The sequence below is a fragment of the Mus musculus genome, chromosome 3, assembly GCF_000001635.26.
Source record: "Mus musculus strain C57BL/6J chromosome 3, GRCm38.p6 C57BL/6J".
Taxonomy (NCBI): Eukaryota; Metazoa; Chordata; class Mammalia; order Rodentia; family Muridae; genus Mus; species Mus musculus.
In genome coordinates, this window is record NC_000069.6 from 89,016,251 (window position 1) to 89,042,764 (window position 26,514).

The 26,514-nt window shown below is 39.8% G+C and overlaps 1 protein-coding gene across 7 annotated transcripts in view; it reads left to right on the forward strand.

Moving 5' to 3' along the window:
• The window catches only part of Ash1l (ASH1 like histone lysine methyltransferase), a 128,962-nt gene that overhangs the window by 65,837 nt on the left and 36,611 nt on the right, over positions 1-26,514 (forward strand). For 5 of the 7 annotated variants that reach the window (XM_006501142.3, XM_006501141.3, XM_030252468.1 and 2 more), the window contains 5 exons: positions 6,781-6,960; positions 10,162-10,256; positions 17,009-17,082; positions 18,967-19,012; positions 19,123-19,231. In XM_006501142.3, coding sequence (XP_006501205.1) covers positions 6,781-6,960; positions 10,162-10,256; positions 17,009-17,082; positions 18,967-19,012; positions 19,123-19,231 — 504 coding nt within the window. Of the gene's footprint in view, positions 1-6,780; positions 6,961-10,161; positions 10,257-13,989; positions 14,103-17,008; positions 17,083-18,966; positions 19,013-19,122; positions 19,232-26,514 lie in introns of those variants that run through there. The other 2 variants (XM_017319499.2, XR_001783666.2) reach the window with 2 other exon arrangements.

Here is a 26,514-nt window from a genome sequence, read left to right on the forward strand (position 1 = left end):
AGCAGCAGTTGTAGAATTTCCTCCAAGAACCTTACTTAATTATCCCTGGATAATAGGCTAATACTCATCCAGTGCCAGACATGATTTCCTAGATCTTACAGGGTCTCATAAGAGAGCTGTTGGTTACCACCAAGATAAGTGTGCCACGCTTGTACCCTCATGGTTGTGCTAGATTGGTTGTCAACGTGGCTCACAGGCATCAGAGCTGGTTGATTGCTTCCCTCCTTTGGAAGCTTGCATGGTTGTCTGATCCCAACATGGAAAGAGGAAGGAAGGACGGACGGGAGGGAGATACTAATATGGAAGAGGAGTACAAAATTGCTTTAACTTTAAAGCAATTCTCTTAAGTAACTAAGATTTTTATTTTAAAAATCTTGCAGATCATGTATCAAAAGTAACAGAGCCAAAGTCTGTATGTTTCAGTGAGCCTTCTGTTTACTAGAGTAGCTATGTTTTACACTTTTGTTTTTTTGGAGAGGGGTGGAGAAGTGGTAACCCTGGCTGTCCTGGAACTCACTTTGTAGATCAGACTGGCTTTGAGCTCACAGAGATCTATCTGCCTCTGTTTCCCAAGTTCTAGGATTAAATAAAGACGTGTGCCACCACTGCTCTGTGGATTTTTCCACTTTTGCTATCAAGTATATTTTTATGTACTTATCAACCATCACCCCTCCCCCAAAACACTGAAACTAAAAAAGTTAAGTTTATATCTTCTTTCATAACTCAGTTGTCCATGACCTCCCTTCAGCCCTTTTTCCTCCAAGTATTCACCATTTTTCTTCTCTGAATACTGTAGCACATGTACATTTGTATACATATAAACTTATATGGTTTATGATTCTCATATGAGGAAGAACATCATCTTAATATTGTACATTCTAATAACATGCAATTTTAAAATCATACAGTAATTACACTTTTCTTTAATGCTTAATAATATACCATTTTATATATGTACCAGTTTTTTGTTTTTTGTTTTTTGTTTTGGTTTTTTGAGACAGGGTTTCTCTGTGTAGCCCTGGCTGTCCTGGAACTCACTTTGTAGACCAGGCTGGCCTCGAACTCGGAAATCCGCCTGCCTCTGCTTCCCGAGTGCTGGGATTAAAGGCGTGCGCCACCACGCCCGGCTTGTGTACCAGTTTTTCCTTATCCATTTATTTGCTATCGGCCAGCATTGGAAAGAGCAGCAATAAGCATGGAATGCAGTGTCTTGGGCTTTTCTTCAGTTGGAGGGAGACTTGTGGCTCCAGTTCTATGTCACTACTTGTAATGAGTGCCTTTAAATTACTTATCTGTACTTAATTGTGATGGAAAGAAATGCATTTAGAAATTCTTTTGTTTCTTTTCAGTTACCTAGCTTTTTACGTTATAAGATTTATTTATTTATTTTTTGTTTAGCAGTGTCTTAATATGTAGCCCTTGCTGTCCTTTAACTCACTCTGTAGACCATGCTAGCCTTGAACTCACAGAGATTGGCCTACCTCTCTCCCAAGAACTGGGATTAAAGGCATGCCACTGCGCCTGGCCAGATCATAAATTTTCATAGTAATCTCTAATAACATTCTTTATTTTATTGGAGCCTTTGTAATGGCATTCTTTTGTTAATTTGTGTTCTCTGTGTGTCTCTGTCTCTCTCTCTGACTGTCTCTCAGATTAGCTAAGAATTTGTTAATCTCAATCTTCCAATAAACCCACTCCTTTGCTGATTCTTAATCTTTATCATTAATTTCTTCTCTTACCTTCATTATTTTTCACTGTCTACTCTGTTTAGGATTCACTACTTGTTTTTTAAGCCCCTTGAATTACATCATCAAGTTGTTTGATATCTCAAAAAACACTTTATTTTGTATGGGTGTTTCATCTGTATATATGTGTACACACACACATACATATCATGTGTATGCCTGGTACCTATAGGGGCCAGAGAGTGATGTTGTCAGAGTCCCTCAGACTAAAGTTACAAATGATTGGAATCTGCCATGTGGGTGCGGGCATTTGAACCTAGATCTTCTGCAAGAACCGCTAGTGTTCTTATGTTCTAACCCATGTCTCCAATCCCTCTCAGATTTTTAAATATGAGCACTTCATTGCTATGCACTTTCTTTTCAGGACTGCTTTGACTGCATGACAGAAGTTCTGTTAATTTGTGTTTTATTAAAATTTGTCTCTAGGAAATTTTTAATTTCCTCTGATTTCTTGACCTGTTATTTATTCATACAAATGTGTTGTTTGGTCTTCAAATATTTTTATGGTTTCTGTAGTTGGTCTTATTGTTGGTTCCTATTTTATCACATGGTCTCATATACATGGGGAATTGCTTGTCTCACTATTTTTGTATTTGTTGAGATTTGACTATTATTATGTGTTTGGTTTGGGAAGAGGCTCCATGTACAGCTGAGAAAATTGTGTCTTCCCTATCTGTTGGGTGGTATAGTCTCTATCTGAAAACCCCAGTGGTTCTCAGCCTGTGGGTCTCGACCCCTTTGGGGTTGCACATCAGGTATTTATACTATGATTCTTATTGGTAGCAGAAGTACTGAAGCTACAACAGATTATTGTTACGGCTTGGGGTCAGCACACCAGAAAGAATGGTATTAAAGGGCTGCACAGCATTGGGAGCCTTGAGAACCACTGATGTTTAGTATGTTTAGTGCAAATGTTCCTTTACTTGGTTTTAGTTTGGAAAACTTAAACCTGAGAACACAGTATTGAAGTCCCATGCTATTATTGTGTCAGGACCTAGGTGGTCTTTTATGTTTTCTGGTTTGTTTTATGATCTTAGGGGCTCCCATATTTATTACTTGAATTTTTTTAATTAATTGTTCCTTTTATCAAATTGTAATGTCTCTTTTAATCTCTTCTGGTAGTTTTGGTTTGTAGTTTGCTTTCTCTGATATAAGAATGCCTGACTGGTATTGTTTTCTATTTGCTTGACAGTTTGTTTTTCATCCTTTGATATTAACCTTTTTTCATATATTTACTGGCTAAGTATATTTCTTGGGAACTATTTAGTCTATGTAACCAGCCTCTGGGTATGCATTGTACATGAGTTCCTGTGGAGGCCAGAGAGGTTGTTGGCTCTTCTTGAGGTGCAATTGCAGGTAGCTACTGACCAGAGGACCAAACTCTTGACCCTGTCCTAGAGCAAAAAGTGTTATTTTAAAAGTTCAAAAGAAAAGTAGTCAGTCCTATCTGTTTGGGTCTGTTTCTTCACTCTTCTTTTCTTTTACCTGCATTCTTTCCTTTACATAGAACCACATTGTCTGGATTGCTGTTTTATTATTTTATTGTCTTTGTTTTGTGTAGCTGGTCTTTTTACTACTTTATGGGTTCTTTTCCCACCCCTTTTTCCTCTCCTCACCCCACCCCCAGTTTTACCCTCTATCACTAGATAGCAGAGGAAAAAAAGGATGAGAGGGCTAGAGAGAAAGATCTGAATCTAACTTCTTTCTTCTTGTTTCTTCATTGAGCACAATTACTAAAAAACTGCAATCAACACCCTTGAACAACCACCAACCACAAATTCTGCCTCTCGGAGCTCTGAAATTTATATACCTTCTGAAATGTACCCAGAATTCCAAACGTCACACAATTGCAGAAACTCTCTGCAGCTGGCAAAACCATGCCTCTGTTAGAGCACAAGGCAAACCATAGTCAGCTGCTGCTAAGCAGCCCCATACCCCACACCTGGATTAAAACAAAAACAAAATATTTCTGTGCTTTGTAAAGAAACCAAAATTCCAGAATTCTAATTACAGTTTTATGTATGTATTTATGTGTGGATACATGTGTAGGGTATATTCTTAAGTATGCATGTACAGACATACATTCTTAAGTACACATGTGCAGAAACCAGTGGTCAGTGTCGGGTGTCTTAATTGCACTCTCCTTAGTTTTTAAGACAGTAGGATCTCTCACTGGACGTGGTCTTTGCTGATTCGGCTAGAGACTTTGGCCAGCAAGCCTTAGGGTTTACTCCTCTCCCCAGTGCTGGAAGTAAAAAAAGGTGTGTTGTTGTTGTTGTTTTACTTAGGTGCTGAGAACTCTGTTCCTCATGCTTACATGGAACAACTTAACCAATTGAGCAGTCTTTCCAACTTTTATTATTTTTATTATGTATATATGTGTTGGATCTTCTAGAGCTGGAGTTACAGGCAGTTGTAAGCTACTCTGTAGCGCCTCTTCTTTTTTCTTTTTGCTCCTCGTTTCTTTTTTTTTTTTTTTTTAAGATTTATATGTAAGTACACTGTAGCTGTCTTCAGACACTCCAGAAGAGTGTCAGATCTCATTATGGATGGTTGTGAGCTACCATGTGGTTGCTGGGAATTGAACTCAGGACCTTCAGAAGAGCAGTCAGTGCTCTTAACCACTGAGCCATCTCTCCAGCTCTGCTCTTCATTTCTTAAGAGTCAGTCTTTTTTAATCTCAATTTTTTGCACTGGCTAAAGACATTTACAGTGATGTAAATGTTCATGAGACAAGCATTTGTTTTAGCCCTTACATTAATAAAACCACTTAAGTCTTTAAGTTTTTTGTGAGAGGCAAATAGAATATCTGGGAAACTTTTGGATGACTAGTTACTTAGGTACCATTTTGTAGCTATGTTTTGCTTCTACTTTATAACCTTTTCAGCTTTTAGTGGTGCTAACATGAATAAGCATATGCCTGCCCCATCTTTGTTGGAACCAAAAATACCTTTTTTGTTGTTGTTGTTGTGATAGGGTTTTGTTTTGTTGCTGTTTACTTTTCAGACAGGGTCTCAAACTTGGATTCAGGTTAGCCTCAAATTCTCAACAAACATTGTATCTCAACTCACAGATTCTGAGAGTACAGATTGCATGGCCGCTATACTGATTTCCCTCACCTTGTTGGTAGTTTTTCTTCCCATCTTCACTATGTAGCCCTGAACTACAACTGAAACTTGCTATGTAGAGTCAGCTGGTCTCAAACTCAGAGATCCTCCTGCCCCACATCTGGAGTACTGGGTTTAAAGGTGTATGCTGCATTGTTACCTCTCCTCATTTAGATTTCTTTATGGTAGGAGTGGGGGTGGCTTGTTTGCATATGTGGGAGTGCTCATGTATGCACATACATGTGAAAGCCAGAGATCAGCCTCAGGTTTCTTTCACTGGGAGCCATCACTTGTTTTATTGAGACAAGTACCCAGGGACTTAGCACTTAGGTGAAGCTGACTGGCCAGAAAGCCCGGAACTTACCTGCTTCTGTTTCTGCCCCTCTAGTGTTATGAGTACAAGCATGTATTGCCAATACTTTTACATGAATTCTGTGTGTCAAACACAGTTTCTCGTGCATGCATGGCAAGCATTTTGTATACCATCTCCCTTGCCCTAGATCTCTTAAATGTTATTCATTATATCAAATATGATAGCATCATTTTGTTTGTTTCTCATATAACCAGTGGTGCATTGAACTAATGATGCTTTGAACTTACAGGCCCCTTTAGTTTTGCCTTTGCTAACACCTGACTCATCTCTAATGCATGTGAGTTTGATGGATTTTGGTTGATTGGTTTGTTTGAGATGGGGTCCTACGTATCTCAGGGTGGCCTTGAACTTTCTGTTTAGTTCAGATAACCTTGAAATTCTTGAGCCCCTGCCTCTTCTAACTGTCTTGTTGTTTGTTTTTTCATTATTGACTTTCAGTAAATTTGTTATGATTTTCCTTGTTTTATTTGAGTAGATCTTTCTCATGATATCTTAGGTTCTTGTTGTTAAAAACAACAACAACAACAAAACCTAAAAAACAAGCTGGGCACTTGGGAGGCAGAGGCAGATGGATTTCTGAGTTCGAGGACAGACAGGGCTACACAGAGAAATCCTGTCTCGGGAAAAAACAAAAACAAAAAAAAACAAGTTTATACTTTCATAAAAATTTGAATGGTTTTTTTATCCATAGTCTCAAGTCCATTTTTAGTGTGTTGTTAACTTTTTGGAAAAAGTCTCAGTAAGCTGTCCAAGCTAGCCTTGAACTTGACATCTCTCTGCCTCAGCCTAGGTAGTAGTATTGTTCATAGATTTGTGCATTTGAAGATTGTTGTTGTTCAGACACAGACACAGCCTGTGCTAGGCTACCTTCAAACGTATAACTCGAGGGTGCTGAGATTACACGTGTGAGCCTTTACACCTGACTGCACTGATTTTGGTTTTCTGGTTCAGGGTGATCTTGAATTTCCTGTGCTGGCTGCCAAGAATGACTGAACTCCTGATCCTTCAGTTTATCTCATGTCCATCAGTGTTTTGCCTGCATGTGTGTCTGTGTGAGGGTGTCAGATCCCCTGGAACTGGAGTTACAGACAGTTGTGAACTGACGTGTGGGTGCTGGAAATTAAACTGGGGACCTATGGAAGAACAGCCACTTAACCACTGAGCCATCTCTTCAGCCCTGCTTCAACTTCTAAGCAGTAGAATGAAAGGCACTGATCACCACACTCATGTGCCTTTATGTTTCTTTCTTTTGAGACAGGGTCTTAGTATGTAGCTCTGTCTAACCTAGAACTCAGTGGTATTAGACATTAGACATTAGAAGTAAGCATCAACATGCTTGAACCATGGCTGTAATATCAGTACATGGGAATGGGAGGCACAAGACTCTACCAAAAATATATATATGTATATATATCATATATATGTATATATATCACATATATGTATTATATAAAATATGAAATATAATTATATATAAAATATTTATGTTTATAAGTAAATAATATAAGTATATATAATTATTTTTCACAATAACATCTCCAGACACTTTTTCTAGCTTTATAGAAACACCAGTTGAAATTCCCAGTCCTCTTGAAACGCCTGCTGAACCTTCTGAACCTGAAAATACCTTGCAACCTGTGCTGGCTCTCATCCCACGAGAAAAGAAGGCCCCACGTCCTCCAAAGAAGAAATACCAGAGAGCTGGGCTGTATTCTGATGTTTACAAAACAATAGAGTAAGTAGTAGTGACTGTAAACTTATATTTTCTAATACCTGTTATCCATCCATAATTTTTAAAGATTTATTTATGTATTTATTTTATGTATATGAGTACACTACAGCTATATAGATGGTTGTGAGCCTTCATGTGGTTGTTGGGAATTGAATTTTTAGGACCTCTGCTCACTTCAGTCAGCCCCGCTTGCTCAGTCCTGTTTGCACTGGCCTAAATATGTTATTATAAATAGGTACACGCAGAAGAGGGCATCAGATCTCATTATGGGTAGTTGTGAGTCACCATGTAGTTGCTGGGATTTGAACTCAGAACCTTGGGAAAAGCAATCAGTGCTCTTACCCTGCTAAGCCATCTCGCCAGCCCTCCATATTTTTTTAAAAAGGTAAAAAATGAATCACATTTATATGTGCATTCACATATACACATATTATATATAATCTAATATACAGTATATATGTAATATATTTTATATGTATAGCACTCTCAGGTACCATTGTATTCTCTAGACTGATGATGCTGCACTAGGTTAGAAGGTTACAATTATCATTCTTAATGTTTAGCCTCCCCTAAGATCCATTCTGTAGTTTGTATTCTAATTATTCCTTTGCTGTTTAAAAGTAAGAAAGAATACCAGGTGTGATGCTGTTCACCTGTAATCCAAGCAGAGACAGGAAGATTGTCACTGTTCAAGGGCATCATTCTGTGCGTACCTGCCAGACTCCATAGGGAGACATTTCTCAGAAAGGGAAGGAAATTGAATAACACTGTCTGTTCAGATAAATGTATTTGGAGTTTTTTTGCTTACATAATTTGTCAAATAAACTTTCCTGCATTGTTTGAAGAACTTTATAAATCCTTGGTACAGCTTGATAAGCACTCCTTTGTTACTTCACTGCCATGGAGTCGAGCACTGGCAGTGTAGACCAGCCATCCAGCTCTGCCCTGAGATCACAGCTGTGTATCCTAATTAGGAAGCTTTGGGCTGGCTCTTGGTAAATACCTTAAGCTGAAAACCCAGGTCTGACTGATATCTAGTGCTTCATACCTGAATATTGTTGGGCTTGTCTATAATCCACTCAGGATCAGCAGAGCAAGCAGTGAGAGCCACCTCAAGTACATAGAGAGCTATACCTGCCTGACCTGTCTTTTAAGAAGGGGGGGCAGTAGGGAGGGAGGGAGGATGGTAATTTTTAAACACCAAGAGGTGTTCATGGTAAAGTTAAGAACTAGCCTTGTGTCAAAGGACTGGGATTGTAGGCATGGGCTGCCACAGCTGGCCTGAACTCAGTTTTCAGGATGTTTTTTAAGAAAAAAAAAAGTGAAACAGTCATTAAGACAATCAGGAGGTTCAGGAGTATTTTTAAAGTTTTCTTTAATACCATCACTCGAGAGGCATAGGCAGTTTGAAAAGTATAAAACTGAAAGATTAGACTTAAGAGCCCAAGGCTTGGTTACTGTCTTCATAGAGCACTTGTCCAGCACAGTCCTGCTCTTTCCAGTCTCTTTTTTTTTTTGACCCACGAAAATTTTCCCCAAGAAAAAGTTAGATGGCCCCATCTATATACACATACAATATATACACATACAATAGGTATCTGTGAGAAATGTGAAAATGCCAAGCTGAACCTTTCTCTGGGTAGTAAGAAAGTTTATTGGGGATCAAATCACAAAGACTGTCTCGGGAACAGAAAACAGCAACTGGGCAGCAAAGTCCTCGTGTTTTATAAGATAGTCGGCAAGGTGCAGGCTACTTTGATTAATTTAATTAATTAATTAATTAATTGAGCCCGAGATGGTCTTTACCTGAGGTAGATGACCGTTATGGGTAGGGGAGATAAGGAAGGTAGTGCTTTTCCTGGTAAGCAGGATTTTGAGACTCCCGAGGGATTATGTTTAGGCTTTTGTTCACAATATTGTCTCCAGCACTGCTATTTTATAAGCCCACTTTGAACCAAACAGTATATTAACCCAACATTTACTGATAATCATAAAGAAATTCACTTTAAAATTCTCTTCCATCCAGGTTGTTAGTGATGCTCACCTTTAATTCCAGCACTTCAGTGATGAAGGCAGGCAGATCTCTTGGTTCAAAGCCAGCCTGGTCTACAGAGTGAATTCCAGGACAGCCAGCTATTGCTATACAGAGAAATTCAGTCTTTAAACACACACACACAAATGAATCAGAGATGGCATAGTACTTAGCACTTTGTGATCCTGCAGAGGACTCCAGTTTCAGCGAATCCATTACCCGATTCTGGCCTCTACAAGCACCAACCATACACGTGACAACTGAACTCATACAAGCAAAACACATATAAAATAAACCCTTTTTTTTGTTTGTTTTCTTTTGTCTGATATGACTGTATGAGTGCAGGTGACCATGTGCATGTGTGGAGATGAGGCTGAGATGTGACTTCTCTTCTTCCACCATGGACTCCATGACTGCAGACCTTCTTACCTATACAGCCAGGGCTGTTATTAAACAAATAAGATAAAATCAGATCTGATAATCAAAATCTTTTTTTTTTTTTTAAATTTAGACAGTAGTAAAGAACCTCTCAGAGGGGATTTCCTGAATTTACAGTTTATTTATTTATTTTTATTTCTGTGTATTCACAGGTGCTTGCAGGTACCTGACAATACCTCAGAGGCCATAGATCCTCTCCAGCTGCAGATATTGGTTCTGGGGACTGAACCCAGGTTCTCTTTAGAGAAAACAGGCAATGCTATTAACTGCTGAGGTTTTGTTTGGTTTTGTTTTGGTTTTGTTTTTTGTTTTTTGGTCTTTCGAGACAGGGTTTCTCTGTCTCAACCCTGGCTGTCCTGGAACTCACTCTGTAGACCAGGCTGGCCTCAAACTCAGAAATCCACCTGCCTCTGCCTCCCGAGTGCTGAGACTAAAGGCTTGCGTCACCACTGCCCGGCTAACTGCTGAGGTTTTTAAGTATAGTTTTTAGATTAACGTTTTTCTTTGTACTCATTTATTGAAATGGGCTTGCACACATACATACTGAGGACAAAGGACAGTGTTGAAAAGTTGATTCTTTCAACAGTAGAGTTCCCAGGGCTCTATCTCAGATGGTCATTCTCTGTGGCAAGGGCTGTTAGCCATTGAGCCATCTTACCAGATTTCATTTATTGTCATTTGGCCTCAGGAAGAAATTTGATTGGCTTTGTTTCTTATTCATTTTCTCATCACAGCCCAAAGAGCCGATTAATCCAATTAAAGAAAGAAAAGTTGGAGTATACTCCAGGAGAGCACGAGTATGGGTTGTTCCCAGCGCCCATTCATGTTGGTGAGTAATCAGCCCGCAGCACTTACTGGTAAGAAGAGATTGTGCATTCTGAACTTAGGAAAGGACCTGTATTCTCTGTTGTGCTGGGTTCAAATTCTTCAAAATCTTGACAAGGATTATGGGGATTTAGTTCAGCTGGTAGAGTGTTTGCCTGACAAGAAGGAAGCCTGGATTGGATCCCCAGTACTGCAGGAACCAGGGGCAGGACTAGGCAAACAATGTCCATGTCATTTTGGCACTCAAAGGTGAAGGCAGGAAGCTCTGAAGCTCAGAGACATCCACAGCTACACAGTGATTTAGAGACGTCCAGGATTGATCTATACACCAATCCTGGTTTTCTTGTTTTTAAAATGTGTATTAGCTAAGTAATGGGCATTAGAACTTATTATTATTTTTTTAAACGTATGTGAGTTCACTCTCGATGTCTTCAGACACACCAGAACAGGGTTTTGGATCCCATTAAAGATGGCTATGAGCCACCATGTGGTTGCTGGGAATTGAACTCAGAACCTCTGCAAGAGTAGCCAGTGCTCTTAACCTCTGAGGCTTCTCTCCACACACACCCCATACCTCCAAATGAGAATCTTAAGTAGGTTCTCATGGGACACATTTTGAACTGAAATTGATCAAAGACATTCTTTAGAGGGGTCTTACTTTTTATTGTTTGTTTATTTATTTGGGAGTTTTATTTTTGTTATTTTAAGATGAAGTCTTAGCTGAGCAGTGGTGGCCCATGTGTTATCATCCCAGCACTCAGGAGGCACAGGCAGGTGAGTTAAAGGCCAGCCTGGTCTACATAGCAAGTTCCAATATAGCCAGAGCTACACAGAGAAACTCCGTCTCAAGAAAAAAAAAAGATAAAGTCTTATATAATTTAGACCAGCTTCAACTTCATATAACCTTGAACTCCTCTTCCCCCTGACTTTGTCTCCAAATTCTGGTGTATATAAGTGTGCACACCACACTCAGCCTTCATCTCAGTTTTTAGAAATTAATTGCTATCTATGGCTTCAAGGAAAAGATCTGTAATCAAGGAAAGGAATACAGATGGTCTTAGTTTCTTTTTCTGCTGCTGTGAAAAGTATCCTAGGAAAGGCAGCACAAGAAGAAAGGGTTCATAGGCTCACGGTCTTTCCTGGGGTCCGTCCACCAGTACCAGGATATCAGGGCAGCAGGAGCTTGGAGCCACTGATCACATTGTTCCATAGTACCAGTGCTTGTAGTTGCTCAGCTTGCTTGCAATCGTTTTATAGTCTAGGATCCTTTGCTTAGGAATTAGTCCCACCCACAATTAAGGTTGGTCTTCTCACATTAAAGTTGTATAATCAAGACAATCCCAATGGCCCAATCCCATTGAAAAATGAAATGAAAATGAATGTTGATATCATAACTCTATCACTTGTCACCTTGGTATTTTACACACATCATTTTTAAACTATCTCTTGTTCATTGGCTTATTACCATATTATAATATAAAATACATTCAATCCAACTTTAGAAGACCATGAAGTTTTTAAAACTTTTAGCACATTAAAAGTCAGTTTCAAGCTAGGCAGTGGTGGCTCCATGCCTTTAATCCCAGTACTTGGGAGGCAGAGGCAGGCAGATTTCTGAGTTCGAGGCTAGCCTGGTCTACAGAGTGAGTTCCAGGACAGCCAGGGCTATACAGAGAAACCCTGTCTTGAAAAAAAAAAAAAACCTAAAAAATAAAAATAAATAAATAAAAGTCAGTTTCTAGTCAGGAATGGCGCATGCCTTTTATTCTAGCTGTTGGGAAGAAGAGGCAAGTGGGTATCTGTGAAGTCAAAGCCAGCGAGTGCTATATAGTGTAACTTCATCTCAAAAAAGAAAAGAATAAAGTCAGTTTCTTTACCTATGAATTAAAAAAAAAAAAACAGTTTACATATTTCCAACATTAACAGCACATTCCTGTTTTAAGAGGAAAGAATTTAAGCATAACAAGGAACAATCAAACAAGCAAATAAAATCTAGCAGAGTAAAAACTAAGTCTTATAACTCCTTATCTGTCATTTGGGGCTCATGGGCAGAGCCAACTCCTCATCTTTACTATAGCACCTATTGGGATTCTTTTCTAGACTAGCTCCGTTCCATGCCCACTCCTCTGCATACTGAATATTCCATGGTCCAGGTATTTCCAATTTTCCTGGAACCTCCATTTCAATTTAGGCTTTGCCTTCACAGCTTGAAGCACTGGCCCTCCAGTGCCCCCTTGCAAGAATGCCAACCCTACTGCACATTCCCTGGCCACAGCTACTCTCTGAAATCACACAGAAAACTCCATGACTCCTTAAGTCTTTCTTACTTTCTTACCAGCAAATTGACAACAGTGCATAAGTCTTCTAGCTACTTGACATCTCGCCTGGCCCCCTTGTGCCAGCTTTTGTCAGCTTTTATGTGCCATCCTTAGGTACCTGCTTTTTGTTTAAGTTTGGTTGTTGTTGTTATTATTATGTCTGAGAATTTTTTTCTACACTTGTCTGTGCACTCAGTGAATGACCTATAAAGGCCAGAAGATGTCAGATTTCCCTAGTACTAAGGCAGCTACAGATGATTGTGAGCTACCATGTGATTGCTGAGAATCGAACTAGGGTCTTCTGCCAGTGGTCTCAACCACTAAGACATCAGTTTTTTGCTGCATTTCAACATATATATGTCCTGTGGGTGCGGGCATGCATGTGTGTGCTGTGTATGTTTGTGTGAAGGAAGTTCATCCTACAGCATGTATATGGAGGTCAAAGGATAACTTTGTCAAGTTGGTTATCTCTTTCCACATTTATATTAGCTCCAGGGATCAAACTCTGGTCATCGAGTTTACACAACAAGTACTTAGACCTATATAAGCCATCTTACCTGCTCTGGGCCAATGCTTTGGAGGAGGACAAGGAATTCCTTCAGCAGTTGTCTGTTTCATTGTAGGCAGCCTTCCTTCAAATGAGCTCGCATCTTCTCAAGATGTAGCCTCTGGGCAGGTGCATTTTACCCTCAGGACACCTCCTGTTGTCCCAGTGCAACTGCACAGCTTCCCACAGTGGTGCCATACTCTGGACCAATTGTAGTTGCTTGAGAAACACCAGCCTGAATTCCCTCCTGTCTTGAAATTTCCTCTGCCAAGCAGTTTATTCTACTATTTAACTCAACTTTTTCAGATTCTCAGATTAGAAAGAATTAAGGCAGATTCTTGACGGAACATTACATAAATGGTCCTTTTCTTATGGATTCCTTGATCCACTCTTAAACCTTATGAACTAGGCCTCTACTTAAAACTTTCTCTCAGTATTCTGTCTTCAAAGTTCCCACCTGAATAAGTAAACTCTGCTCCAGCATGCCAGGGCTCGTCTACAGTCCAGCCAGATAGTAGTTCTAATGTCTGAGAACCACACCATCGGGGATATCACAGTAGCTGCCCCTCTCAAGTACCAGGGTTTTTGTGGTTTTGATTTTTTGTTTTGTTGTTTTTCACTGAGTTTCAAAAGTGATTGGTTGGCCATTTCTGGCTCTTTAACTGTTCATAGTTTCCCCTTACTTTCCTTTTCCCTCCACAGCAGCAGTTTGCAACTTCTGGGTCTCAGCTCATTTGAGGGTCACATATCAGATATTCCACATATCAGATATTTATGTTATGAGCCATAATAGTAGCAAAATTATAGTTAAGAAGTAGCAATGAAACAATTTTATAGTTGGGGTCACCACAACATGAGAAACTGTATTACAGGTCTCAGCATCAGGAAGTGTGAGAACCACTGCTCTACAGTCTATAACAGTAGTAATATCTACTGTATTCGGCCCTGCAAAGAAGTCTACAGTACCTTTTATTGCAACGTATAGGTAATCCTTTCAAATGAACGATATCCTTATTTACTATAGTGAAGATTTGACCTACAAGCTCTTCACGAGGACAATCACATCTCCGTTTTTTACTTTTAATTATTTACTTATATTCTGTGTATGCCTATGTGGGTTTATGTGAGCCACTTGTATAAGGTGCCTGTGGAAATCAAAGATTATCAGATCTCCTGAAACTTATAGAAGATTTTATAACACCTGATAATGGTGCTTGGAGCCAAACCTGCATCTTCTGGAAGAACAATAAGTGTTCTTAACTGCTGAGCCATCTTTATCTCCCAAACAGTGATAGTCTATGACCATTGTTTTTCCTTTGTTTTGAGGTAGGGACTCACACTGCAGTTCTGGTTGTCCTGGAATTCAGTAGGAATCTGACTGCCTCTGCCTCCGAAGAGCTGAGATTAAAAGGCTTGTGTACCACAACCATTGCTAATTTAAGATACTTCCCCTCACCTCTAGTCCTTGAACATCTAGGGCTTCACTGTCTGACTCCATTTCAGCTGAGCCATCACTGCTCTGCTTTCCATCTCATTCTGAGAGCAATTGTACTCTGTTCTGGCTACTGAAGGCTTTGCCACCTGCGTAAACGTTGAACACTTGTTGCAAGCGCAAGAATTCAGTCCTCAAGCTTGGTGAGGTAGCCATCATCTAGTTCATAGCCTAATTTTTTTTAACTTGATTTATTTAAAATATGAATGCTCTGCTGCATATACATCCTCAGGCCAGAAGAGGGCATCAGATCCCATTATGGATGGTTGTGAGCCACCATGTGGTTGCTGGGAATTAAACTCAGGACCTCTGGAAGAGTAGTTAGTGCTCTTAACCGCTGAGCCATCTCTCCAGCCCAGTACATTTCTTTAGATTCTTGGAAGCAAATCATTGGAGCGCAGTCAGAGCTCTTGACTGCTGAGCCCCTCATCTCCTAATTTTTAATGGCTCAGTTCATACTCAGTTGTGGTGAAAGGTCTTTCATGTAGGTAATTTTAGCACTGACAGTCACACAGACCTTTTTTTTTTTTCTCAGTTGTCATCATTGCATGCATTAGACAAAGAGGAATGTGAGTATTGCTAGGAATGCCTCGAGTCAGTCCTGGTATCTTGATCCTAGGAAAATGTTAGATGGGACCTGTGATCAGAGTTCTGGTTTGAAGGTCAATTGGCATACATGTGAATGAATCCTTACCTATAAGGAAAAACTTTTTCTTAAAGAAGTTCAAAACCTTTCTGTTTAATCTTTGTATTTTCTAGAGAAAACATGTATTGCAGGCAAAAAATAGAATAAACTGTTCTCATAAAAAGTTTGTTCTCTGTGTCTCAAAAAAAAAAAAAAAAAAAAAAAAAAAAACAGACAAACAAAAGAGTAATACCACGCATGGTGGCTCTTGCCCTTAATCCCAGCAGTGTATGCGGTTCAAAGCCAACCTGGTCTACATAGTAAGTTCCTGTACAGTCAGGAATACATACAGGAACAAGACTCAGTTCCCTTCTCTAAGGATCAGTCTAGACTATTACATTTGTTTTCTTTCAGTATTAAGAGTCTGCAGAAGCTGGGTGGTGGTGGTGGTAGTGCACATCTTTAATCCCAGCACTCAGGAGGTAGAGGCATAAAGATCTCTGTGAGTTTCAGGACAGCCAGGACTACACAAGAGGAACTCTGTCTCCAAAAGAAAAAAAGAGAGAGAAAGGAAGGAAAAAAAAGAAGTGAAAAAAGAAAATAATAGTTCAAGGTGCAGGAAAATGTTACTAGCATCTTAAATCTATTTATATATACTTTTTCCCTACCTTGAGTAGCCTGGCCTCAAACTCAAGGAGCTCTGCCTGCCCCTGCCTCTGCCTCCTCAGTGCTGTGACTAAAGTGGGGTGTTTGTGTCTATATGTGAGTATATTACGTGTTCAGCAGCCAGAAAGGGATGTCAGATTCTCTGAAGCTGGAGTTACATATAATTGTATGGGTGCTCAGATCCAAGTTCAGGAGCTTTAGAGACTAGTATGCAGTCTTAAGCCTGAGCCCTTTCTTCATATATATAATATGTCAGAGGCCATCGTTCAGGAGCTGCTTCTCCTTCCACCATGAATTTGAGATCCAGGCTCAAGGTATTTTACCTGCTGAGCCATTTCATGGGTGACATGTATTCTTCAGTTATGTAAATTCAAGTATGCCCCTTTTCTTTTGTTTATTTTTTATTATTTAATTTTGTATGTGGGAATATATGTTTCACAGTGCTGCATGAAAGCAAAAGAGCAATCGTAGAAGTTCAGTTTCTTTCTTCCAGCATGTTTGCTCCAGGGATAGAATTCAGTTAGTCAAGCTTGATAGCAGATAACTTTTTATCCATGAGCCAGCCTGGGTTTCTGTACCCTTCCCCCTTTAGTATTTTTAGATTTTTGTTGTTGTTACGTGTATGAGTGTATTTTTTTTAAAGACTTATTTATTTATTATATGTAAGTACATCATAGCTGTCTTCAGACATTCCAGAAGACGGTGTCAGAGCTCATTACAGATGGTTGTGAGCCACCATGTGGTTGCTTGGGATTTAAGCTCAAGACCTTCGGAAGAGCAGTCGGTGCTCTTAACTGCTGAGCCATCTCTCCAGCCCCGTGTATGAGTGTATTACCTACATGAATTTATGTGCATTCTGGTGTACCTACTGCCTGCAGAGGTCAGAAGAGGGCATCAGGTCCCTCTGACAGATGCCCTGTCCTCCACAAGAGCAGCAAGAGCTCTTGACCCCTGACCTTCTCGTCAGCCCTTAGCCCCTTTGTAGCATTTATCTGATTTTTTTAGAGGTGATAAGTTTAAAATATATTTTGTGTGTGACTATTTGCTCTCTTTGTATGGACTGCGTATCAGAGTAGTTGTTGAAATTGACAGTGTCTTTTAATTTCAGGAAAGTATCTCAGACAGAAGAGAATTGACTTCCAGCTTCCCTATGATATTCTCTGGCAGTGGAAACACAATCAGGTACAAAGGGTTTTACCAGGTTTTCTTTTTAAATGATAAGGGTTAGGGAATAGGAAGGAAAAGTTTGTTTCCTCTGGTTCCATGTGATGAAATCTTAGAATATATTGGGAACCGTCCTTATAAAAGGTTAGAGACTAAGAAAAATGAATTTGTGTACATATTTAATGTGCAAAGCCTTTATTCACACTTCAGAATTACCGTAAGTTCCTGTTTCAATGGGCAACCTTTTGTTCTTATTGCTTTGGTAGCAAAGAGTTTGCGCTATAAGAATTCTATTTCGGGGCTGGTGAGATAGATGGCTCAGTGGGTAAGAGCACCCGACTGCTCTTCCAAAGGTCTGAAGTTCAAATCCCAGCAACCACATGGTGGCTCACATACACCCGTAATGAGATCTGATGCCCTCTTCTGGTGCGTCTGAAGACAGCTACAGTGTACTTACATGTAATAAATAAGCAAATAAATAAATAAATAAATAAATAAATAAATAAATAAATAAAAGTGTTTGTGCACCAAAAAGAAAAAGAATTCTATTTCATGCAGGTCTTAGGAGAATGTAGATGAACTGCCAACAACACTTAAAAAAGAATCCTCAGGCCTTAAATTTAGTTAAAGGTTCAAGGCCCTATTTTTACAACAACCATAGGGGGATAGGAGTATTCATACCAATGAAATAAATAGCAGATTTTTCAGCTTAGCTAAAATACTGTCAAAGTTATCCTTGGGTGTAGTGGTGACAGCTCCTCATGCAGTCAGGAGGCAGAGGCAGAGGTTTCTGTGAGCTCCAGGCCAACTAGAGCTACATAGCCTCCAAACAAAAGTTAACGCTGGAAAACCAAAGCCAGTTCAGTCTCCTCTGCCTCCTCTTCTCTGATGGTCTCTGAATTCTTAAAGAGTATTAATACGGGGGGAGGGGAAGGGGTATAGAGATGAAATATAAAAGAGTGGATTATTGTATCTCCTTTTAGACTAGAAAGCAACAACAAGTCTCAAATGTAGAGAGAATCTCTTGTGTACTGTATGGAAGTGTCACCTGTCAATAAAAAGCTGATGGCCCATTAGCTGAGGCAGGAAATAGAGGGTGGGACAGAGAGAGAGAAGAATCTGGAAAAGAATCAAGATGGAGAGATTCATCCCTGACTGTGAGGAAGACAGGCACACGAAACTGTGACAGCCGAGAGGCCAGTTTACTCTTCCTATCTTCATACAATTGCTTATAAACAAACGTTACATGTGTTTGGGGTTACAGGGTTTTGTGCTTTGGGGGAGGGGTCATGCTGAGGCTTGAGCATGCATGCTGCCTTTACGTTACCTGTGCTTCCAACCCCTTCCCTTGTCATAGGAGCAAATAGAATCTTAAGTTATGCAAGTGAATAATAGCTTTGGTCTTCAGAGTGCTTTTTTAGATTGTTATCCAGCAACAAAAGAAAAAAATTGAAAGTGCATTGCTGTAAGTCAGATGTTCTTAAACACACCTGTAATCCCATCACTCGGGAAGGGACACATAAGAGCCAAAAGTTTACATACAAAACGTCAGGTAATCCAAGGCTGGAGATGGTGGCTCAAAAGATTATGTCACTTTTTGTAAACCAGTTAGTACTTATTAATTCTAATTCTCTGTCACCCTTTATTTATGAGGATGAAATAAAAAAGATCACTCTGTATTTTCCTCAGTCATAGTCAGGTCAGAAAATCTCAGAAGTATTTACTGTGTGGCTTACATTAAGCTCACAGTGACCTCCTACCCAAGGGTTATAGAGGGGGCCATTATACCCAGCAGCCTGCAGATATTGTTGTATGAACAGAAGACATTTCCTGTATTTCTAGGAATTGATGCCACACTGTCATTTGAAGCAAAATGCTTTATCAATATTTTTTTTCTTCTAGCTATACAAAAAGCCAGATGTCCCCCTGTATAAAAAAATCCGTTCAAGTGAGTAACTTAGATGTTTTTTCCACCTTCAAAACATCAATGTTCCTCCTGTCTTGACACTTGAAAGCTAATTCTGTATGTTCAAAAACTTTTATTTTCTATCTTCTAAGATGTCTATGTTGATGTCAAACCACTTTCTGGTTATGAGGCTACCACCTGTAATTGTAAGAAGCCAGATGACGACACCAGGAAGGGCTGTGGGGATGACTGCCTAAATAGGTACTGTAACTGACTTCTCTAAAGCTACATTCTGAGGACTGTGTATGTGTTCAATATGACCTTTCCCTCCTCTCCATAGAGTACACTGATACTAGCAGACTGAAAACAGTGTCAGAAAGAATCTTGTGTACCTAAATTTAAAATCTTCTTACTATTGAAGAGACGTAGGAATGGTCAATTTTGTGCTACCTTCCCCTGGGGGAAGTTTCCGAGGATGATATGAGATGTTGTAACCTACTAATATGCAAAATATTTTCTGTTTATTTTGTTAGTTGATTTTTGTTTACTTTCTTGAGACATGATTGCTCTGTGTGGCAGCCCTGGTTGTGCTGGAACTTTCTTTGTAGACTAGGCTGGCCTGAAACTTGTGAGATCTGCCTGACTCTACCTCCCAAGTTCAGGGATAAAAGGTGCCACCATCACATGGTTAACAAGCAAGGTGTTAAGTGCCTTCCTAGCTTTCAACATTTGATAGGGACAGTCCAAAGGAAAGGCACTCTATCCAAGGAAAGCTATGCTAAGAAACTATTAGCATGTGTAAGCATACACATGGTCAGTGGTCACTGATGCTGTGACAGGGTAAGAATATCATCAGAAGCATGTCTGTGCTGGGTTGACTCACTTGGAGATAGTGGCTATTTTTAGTGGGATCTATGTTTTCTGTTGTTTTTTGTTTGTTTGTTTGTTTTTGTTTTTGTTTTTTGTTTTTTCAAGACAGGGTTTCTCTGTATAGCCCTGGCTGTCCTGGAGCTCACTTTGTAGACCAGGCTGGCCTCGAACTCAGAAATCCGCCTGCCTCTGCCTCCCGAGTGCTGGGGTTAAAGGTGTGTGCCACCACGCCCGGCTGTTTTCTGTTGTCTTAAATCTCTGCTCTTCCCACTTAGCCTCCCAAGTGCTGAAATTTTAAACATACTCTACCAGGCATAAAATGGAAATGCCTAATTAAAAAGGGAAAGAGGAAAGATAGAATTTGTGGATTTTAGTAATGCATATGAATTTACAGAAAATAAAGAATCCTAATATTCCAGGTGTGGAAGCGCATACACGTATAATCTTAGCACTCGAAGAGCTAAGACAACAGGAACCACACAAACTTTAGGCTATCCTGTTCTACAAAGTAAGTTCTGGGCCAGCTGTGGCTACATAGCTAATTCCTGTCTGAAAAAAACCAGACATACCAGTATCCTTTACATCATGACGATTGCCAGAGGTAAATGCTTCTGTAGTCCTCCAGTGCCCTGTCAGCTGCAGAGCTTGGTTGGCACATGCCAGGTGGGGACCTTTCCTGGCTTAGTCTACTGTAAATGCATATGACGTAGTTTATACATAAATGTAGTTTTATTATTGGTAATAATGTTGGTGTAGGCAATGAGGTTTTTAGGAAAGAATACTTTACTCGTGTCTGTGTTTGTGTGTGTGTGTGTGTGTAAGTTTATGTACATGACATGCATGCAAGAAGAGTTGAATTACAGGTGGTTGTCAGCCTCCCTGTGTCTCCTGGCAACTGAATCCCTGTCCTTGAAAAGAGCATCAAGCAAGTGCTCTTAACTACTGAGGGAATATTTTTCTAGCCCCATTATCAGTATTTTTTTGGTACTGACTTTTCACTCACAAATATTCTGATATTTTTATTTTATTTTTGAGACAGGGAATTACTATCTTATAGCTTGGCTGAGCTAGTACTATGTGCCCAAACTGGACTCAAACGCAAAACAATCTTTTTGTCTAAGCTTTTAACCTGTCTTGTTTTTTTGTTGTTTTGTTTTTATGAGACAAGGTTTCTCTGTGTAGCCCTGACTATCCTCTAACTTGTTGTATATATAAAGCTGGCCTCCTGCCTCTTCCTCCCAAATGCTGGGACTAAAGTTGTGTATCACCACCTGGCTTGCTTTTATTTATTTGTTTGTTTGTTTGTTTATTTATTTATTTATTTTGTGGTTTTGTGTGTGCGTGTGTGTGTGTGTGTGTGTGTGTGCGCGCGCATGAAAGTTTTATGCTTTGTGATAATAATCATGCCCAGCTACTTACAGACATTTTAAATTTATCCATATCACTTTGATGACTTTCTGTCATCTGTCAAGTTAATAGGCCAAAATTGGCCTCTTCTGTTTTTGTCAACTAATCTCTTTTCAGTGTCTCACTATTACAAATGTCCAGGGAGCCAAGATGTGGTGGTGCACACCTTTCCTTCCAATACTCGGGAGGCAGAGGCAGGTGGATTTCTGAGTTCGAGGCCAGCCTGATCTACAGAGTGAGTTCCAGGACAGCCAAGGCTACTTGGAGAAACCCTGTCTCAAAAAGGAAAAAAAGAGTCATTATTGGAGCTGGCTCGGAGGTTAAGAGCCCAGAATTTCAGCCCCAGTAGTTTCTGACTTCTATGGACAACAGGCAGGCACATTGTTTACATGCAAATTACCCATAAATATAAAATAAATAAAACATCTTTTACAGTGATTTTTAAATTGTCTCTAATAAGCTTGAAATGTGCTGAACACCCGTGTGTACCCTTGCACTTCTGAGGCACAGGCAAAAGACTGCATTGGAATCTGACATTTTATATATATATATCAGAAGCCAGCCATACATACATTTTGAATTTTTTTAAAAAAGATTTATTTATTATATGTAAGTACACTGTAGCTGTCTTCAGACACACCAGAAGAGTGTCAGATCTCATTATGGATGGTTATGAGCCACCATGTGGTTGCTGGGATTTGAACTCAGGACCTTCAGAAGAGCAGTCAGTGCTCTTAACCGCTGAGCCATCTCACCAGCCCACATTTTGAATTTTTATGATAAGTAAATTTTACAGAGCAGTGATGGTCATTAATCCTACCACTTGGAAGCATAGGCAGGTAGATCTCTGAGTTGGAGGCCAATGTGGTCTACAAAGCAAGTTCTAGGACAGCCATGGCTACACAGAGAAACCCTGTCTCCAAAAAAATAAAAAGCAAGTAAAATTTAAAACTATGTGAAATATTTTTATACAATTGTGGCGATTTTAATTTTTCAAATTAATTTTTATTTATGTGTGTGGGGTTTTGTCTACATGTCCGTATGCACACTACATGCTTGCCTGGTGCTCCTGTAGGCTGGAAGAGGGTGTGTAATGTCCTGGAACTGGAGGCCTGGTTGTCTGCAGGAGCAGCCAGTGCTCATAACTACTGAGCCATCTTTCCAGCCCCATAATTGTAGCTTCTTAGGATTGACTTTGGTTTATCTGTCTTACTTATTGCCCTTACGTTTTGAGAATTTGCTTTGGTTAGTTAGGTTTTGTCTACTGTTCATCTTTTATATTTTGTTGGCTTTTTGCAGTTTTCTTAACCTTAGAGCATAGAAAAGAGGGAGCCAAGCTGGGAAGATCCTGAGCTGTCCAAGTAACATTAAAAAATAAGATAGGACCAAGTTGCCTTAAGATGTAACCACAAAACTGACATGTGACCATTCGCCATTTCAAATGGTTATTTTCTATCACTTTTGTTGGCATGGGTATTTTCTTTTTCACATTAGACTGACACCTATATATTCAGTACTAACAAGCTGACTTAACAACCCAAAAAAAAAAAAAAAACCCAAGCTACAATGCTCACAAATAATGTTATGTTAGGCTGCTCACTACAAAGAAATCTAGAGTACAGATGACAAAATGAAGAATGTCATAAGTTCACAAATGTGTAAGAAAAAAATCAATTGTATGGCTTAATAGATTTTTCAAATAACCCATTATAAAGTCTCCATTAGATGGAACTGTCTAACGTGTTGATTTGTCATCCCCCCCCCACACATAATATATTTATTTATTTTGGGGGGACTTCACATCATACACTCCTATCACATTCACTTCCCAGTCCTTCCCTGTCCTCTCACACACATACACCTTTGTTACCCTCTCCTCCACCACAAGAAAGATGTCCAGTTTTTGTTGTCTGTAGTGCCTTTGCTTTATGTTTTCACATTTTTTAATTTGTGTAAATACTTGGTAGGAGAGCAGGAATCTTGTTTTGTTTGATTGTTTGGTTGATTTTTTTTTTTTTTGAGACAGGTTTTCTATGTAGCCATGACTGTCTTAGAACATGCTCTGGAGGCCAGGCTGGCTTTGAGTTCACAGATATCCACCTGCCTCTAACTCCAGAGTGCTGGGGTTGAAGGTATATTCTACCATGCCCAACAATAGCAGGAATCTTTTTTTTTTTAAAGATTTATTTATTTATTATATGTAAGTACACTGTAGCTGTCTTCAGACACTCCAGAAGAGGGTGTCAGATCTTGTTAAGGATGGTTGTGAGCCACCATGTGGTTGCTGGGATTTGAACTCTGGACCTTCGGAATAGCAGTCGGGTGCTCTTACCCACTGAGCCATCTCACCAGCCCAATAGCAGGAATCTTAAAGTGTCCACAAAATTAAAAATTTTAGACTGTGTAGCCCGGGCTGACCTAGAATTCAAGCTATCTGCCAGTCTCTGCCTCCTGAGTGCTGACATTAAGAAAATATGTGACCTGCCAGCAGGATCAGTCATCACATAGTTGAATTGTATTTGTTTTCAAATTGTCCTGTAAGAAGTGTGGTTCAGGACAGTTCTTCTAAATAGATAATGGACTTTTGAGGCTGAGGAGATGGTGCAGAATGTAAAGAAGCTGCTGCCAATCCTGTCGACCTAAGTTCTGTCCCTGGACTCACATGGTAAACGGAGAGAAACCAACTCCTGAAAGTGATGTAGACCACGACACGCACTCCGGGTGTGTGTGTGTGTATGTGTGTGTGTCTTTGAGTCTATGTCTGTACTGTGTGTCTCCATCATACACAGATAAGTACATAGATTTTAACTAGAGTTGATTTGTTATAATGTTTTGTTTTGAAACAAGATCTCACTTTGTAGCTTTGGCTGTCTTTGAACTCACAGCCACCTCCCTCTGCCTCTGGGTGCTAGGATTAAAGACCTTCATAACCACATCTGTCCTTAAGTGAGTTTTTTTTAATTTATTATTTTATTTAATGTATATGAGTACACTGTCGCTGTCTTCAGACACACCAGAAGAAGGTACCAGAGCCCATTACAGATGTTTGAGAGCCACCATGTGGTTGCTGGGTATTGAACCAGGACCTCTGGAAGAGCAGACAGTGCTTTTAACCACTGAGCCATCTCTCCAACCCCTTACATGAGCTTTTATAACTATCTCACATCAATATTTTGAAATATTGTTATTAAGTTTCAAAGTAAAGCTCTCAATATCATTCTTCATAATTCATTATTCCTTTCCAGTTTAAAAACTGCCTTAAAACTGTGAGCTTTGTTGTCTTTGAACAGGTACTACCTAAAGTGTATTTGCTCCAAACAAGAGTGGCAAGGTAATATCAAAAGGGACAGGTAATTAAAGAAAAAAGATAAACCTGAGTGGTAGTGGCACAGGCCTTTTATCCTAGCACTCAAGAGGCACAGGTAGGAGGGTCTTGTGAGTTTGAGGCCAACATAGTTGACATAGTGAGCTCCAGTTCAGCCAAGGCTACACAGTGAAACCATGTAGCCAATAAGTAAATACATTGTTAACAAAAGGAAGCTTTTTCTAACTTTATATACCCTGGAAAATACTGTGTGTGTGTGTGTGTGTGTGTGTGTGTGTGTGTGTGTGTGTGTGTGTGTGTGTGTGTGTTATAAAGACTTAATTTCTGTACAATTTTTCCTTTTAAAATGTTTTTCCAGTTACATTTGTTGTTAGTATATATACTATATTGTGTATGTTTCTGTCTCCCTCTGTGTGCATGAATGTGTGAATGAATACACTGAAGAACCCAGAAAAGTTTTTCAGTCCCCTAGAACTTGAATTATAGATGGTATATAAGCCTCCTAGAAAGCAAACTCAGGCCCTCTGGGAGAGCACTAAATGCTCTTAACCACTGAACCATCTCCCCAGCCCCACCTAAGTGTGCATTTCAATGCCATATATGATAATGCTCTGTAAAGGTGAAAGATGCCTCACTTAGTAAAGTGCATGTTGTGCAAGCACTAGAACCTGAGTTCAAATCCCAGTACCTCCATAAATGCCCATGTCTTGTGTCTGTGACTCTCTAACGTGGTGGTGGTGATGGTGGTGGTGTCAGTGGTAGTGGTGGTGGTGGCAACGATGGCAGGGTGATCACATTCTCAGAGCTTACTGACAAGTAAGAGCTTACTTACCCAAATCTAGCCAATCTGGTTCTCTGGTTTCAGTAAGGGATCCTGTCTCAAAAATAATTGGAGGGCAGTATACATACACATACAGTGACACACAGTACACACACACACACACACACACAGTCTTAAAAATAAAAAGATCCAGAAATTTTGAAAGAGCATGTGATACGGATCTAAAATTGCAGCAACTAAGGAGGCAGAGAAAGGAGGATCTCAAATTCATGGCCAGCCTGGGCTACACAGTGTGAATTCAGGCCAGTCTGCACTGTCTTCTGTGACCCAATCCCACACCCTTCCGAAAGTTAGATACTGTTACTGTTCTGTACGATGTGCAGGGATAGCATGTGGAGTTGATTCTGTCATCTATATATCAAACTCGGATCACCAAGCCTACACTGCAAGTACCTTTATCTTAGACGTCTTACCCTCTTGTGTTTTCATAAAACACATCAAGAAGTTATATAAACACTTGTTCATTTGTTATGTTCAAGTTTTTGTTGTTGTTGTTGGGCCTCATTTACTTGCCTGTAATTCCAGCACTCAGGACAGTAAGTTAAGATCAAAAGTAGTGGCTGAAAAGATGGTTCAGTGGTTGAGGGTACTTGTTGCTTTTGCAGCGGAGCAGAGTTCAGTTCCCAGCACCTATGTGGTAGTTAACAAACATCCATAAATCCAGTTCCAAAAGATCCAAATGGCTTCTTCTGATTTCTACATGAACAACTCCTCACATGGTACACATCCATAAATGCAAGCAAAACACTCAAATCCAGAATAAGATACACACTTCAGGGGCTAAGTATGGTGGCACACACCTTTATTCCCTGCGCTCAGGAGGCAGGGGCAGGTGGATCCCTGTGAGTTTCAGGCCAGCCTGGTCTACAAATAAGTCCAAGGACAGCCAGGACTACATAGAAATCCTGTTTCAAAAAACAAAAGAAAGAAAAGAAAACAACAAAAAGGCTAGCATATCTACAGCCATACCACCCTCATGTGCCCAGTCTCCTGAGACAAACTAGAGGATCATGAGTTTTATATGGCAGTAAAGTGTTGTCTGTGTTCTCACTCTAAAATTAAGAAAGTTAACTTTAGCCGAGCATGGTGGCGCACGCCTTT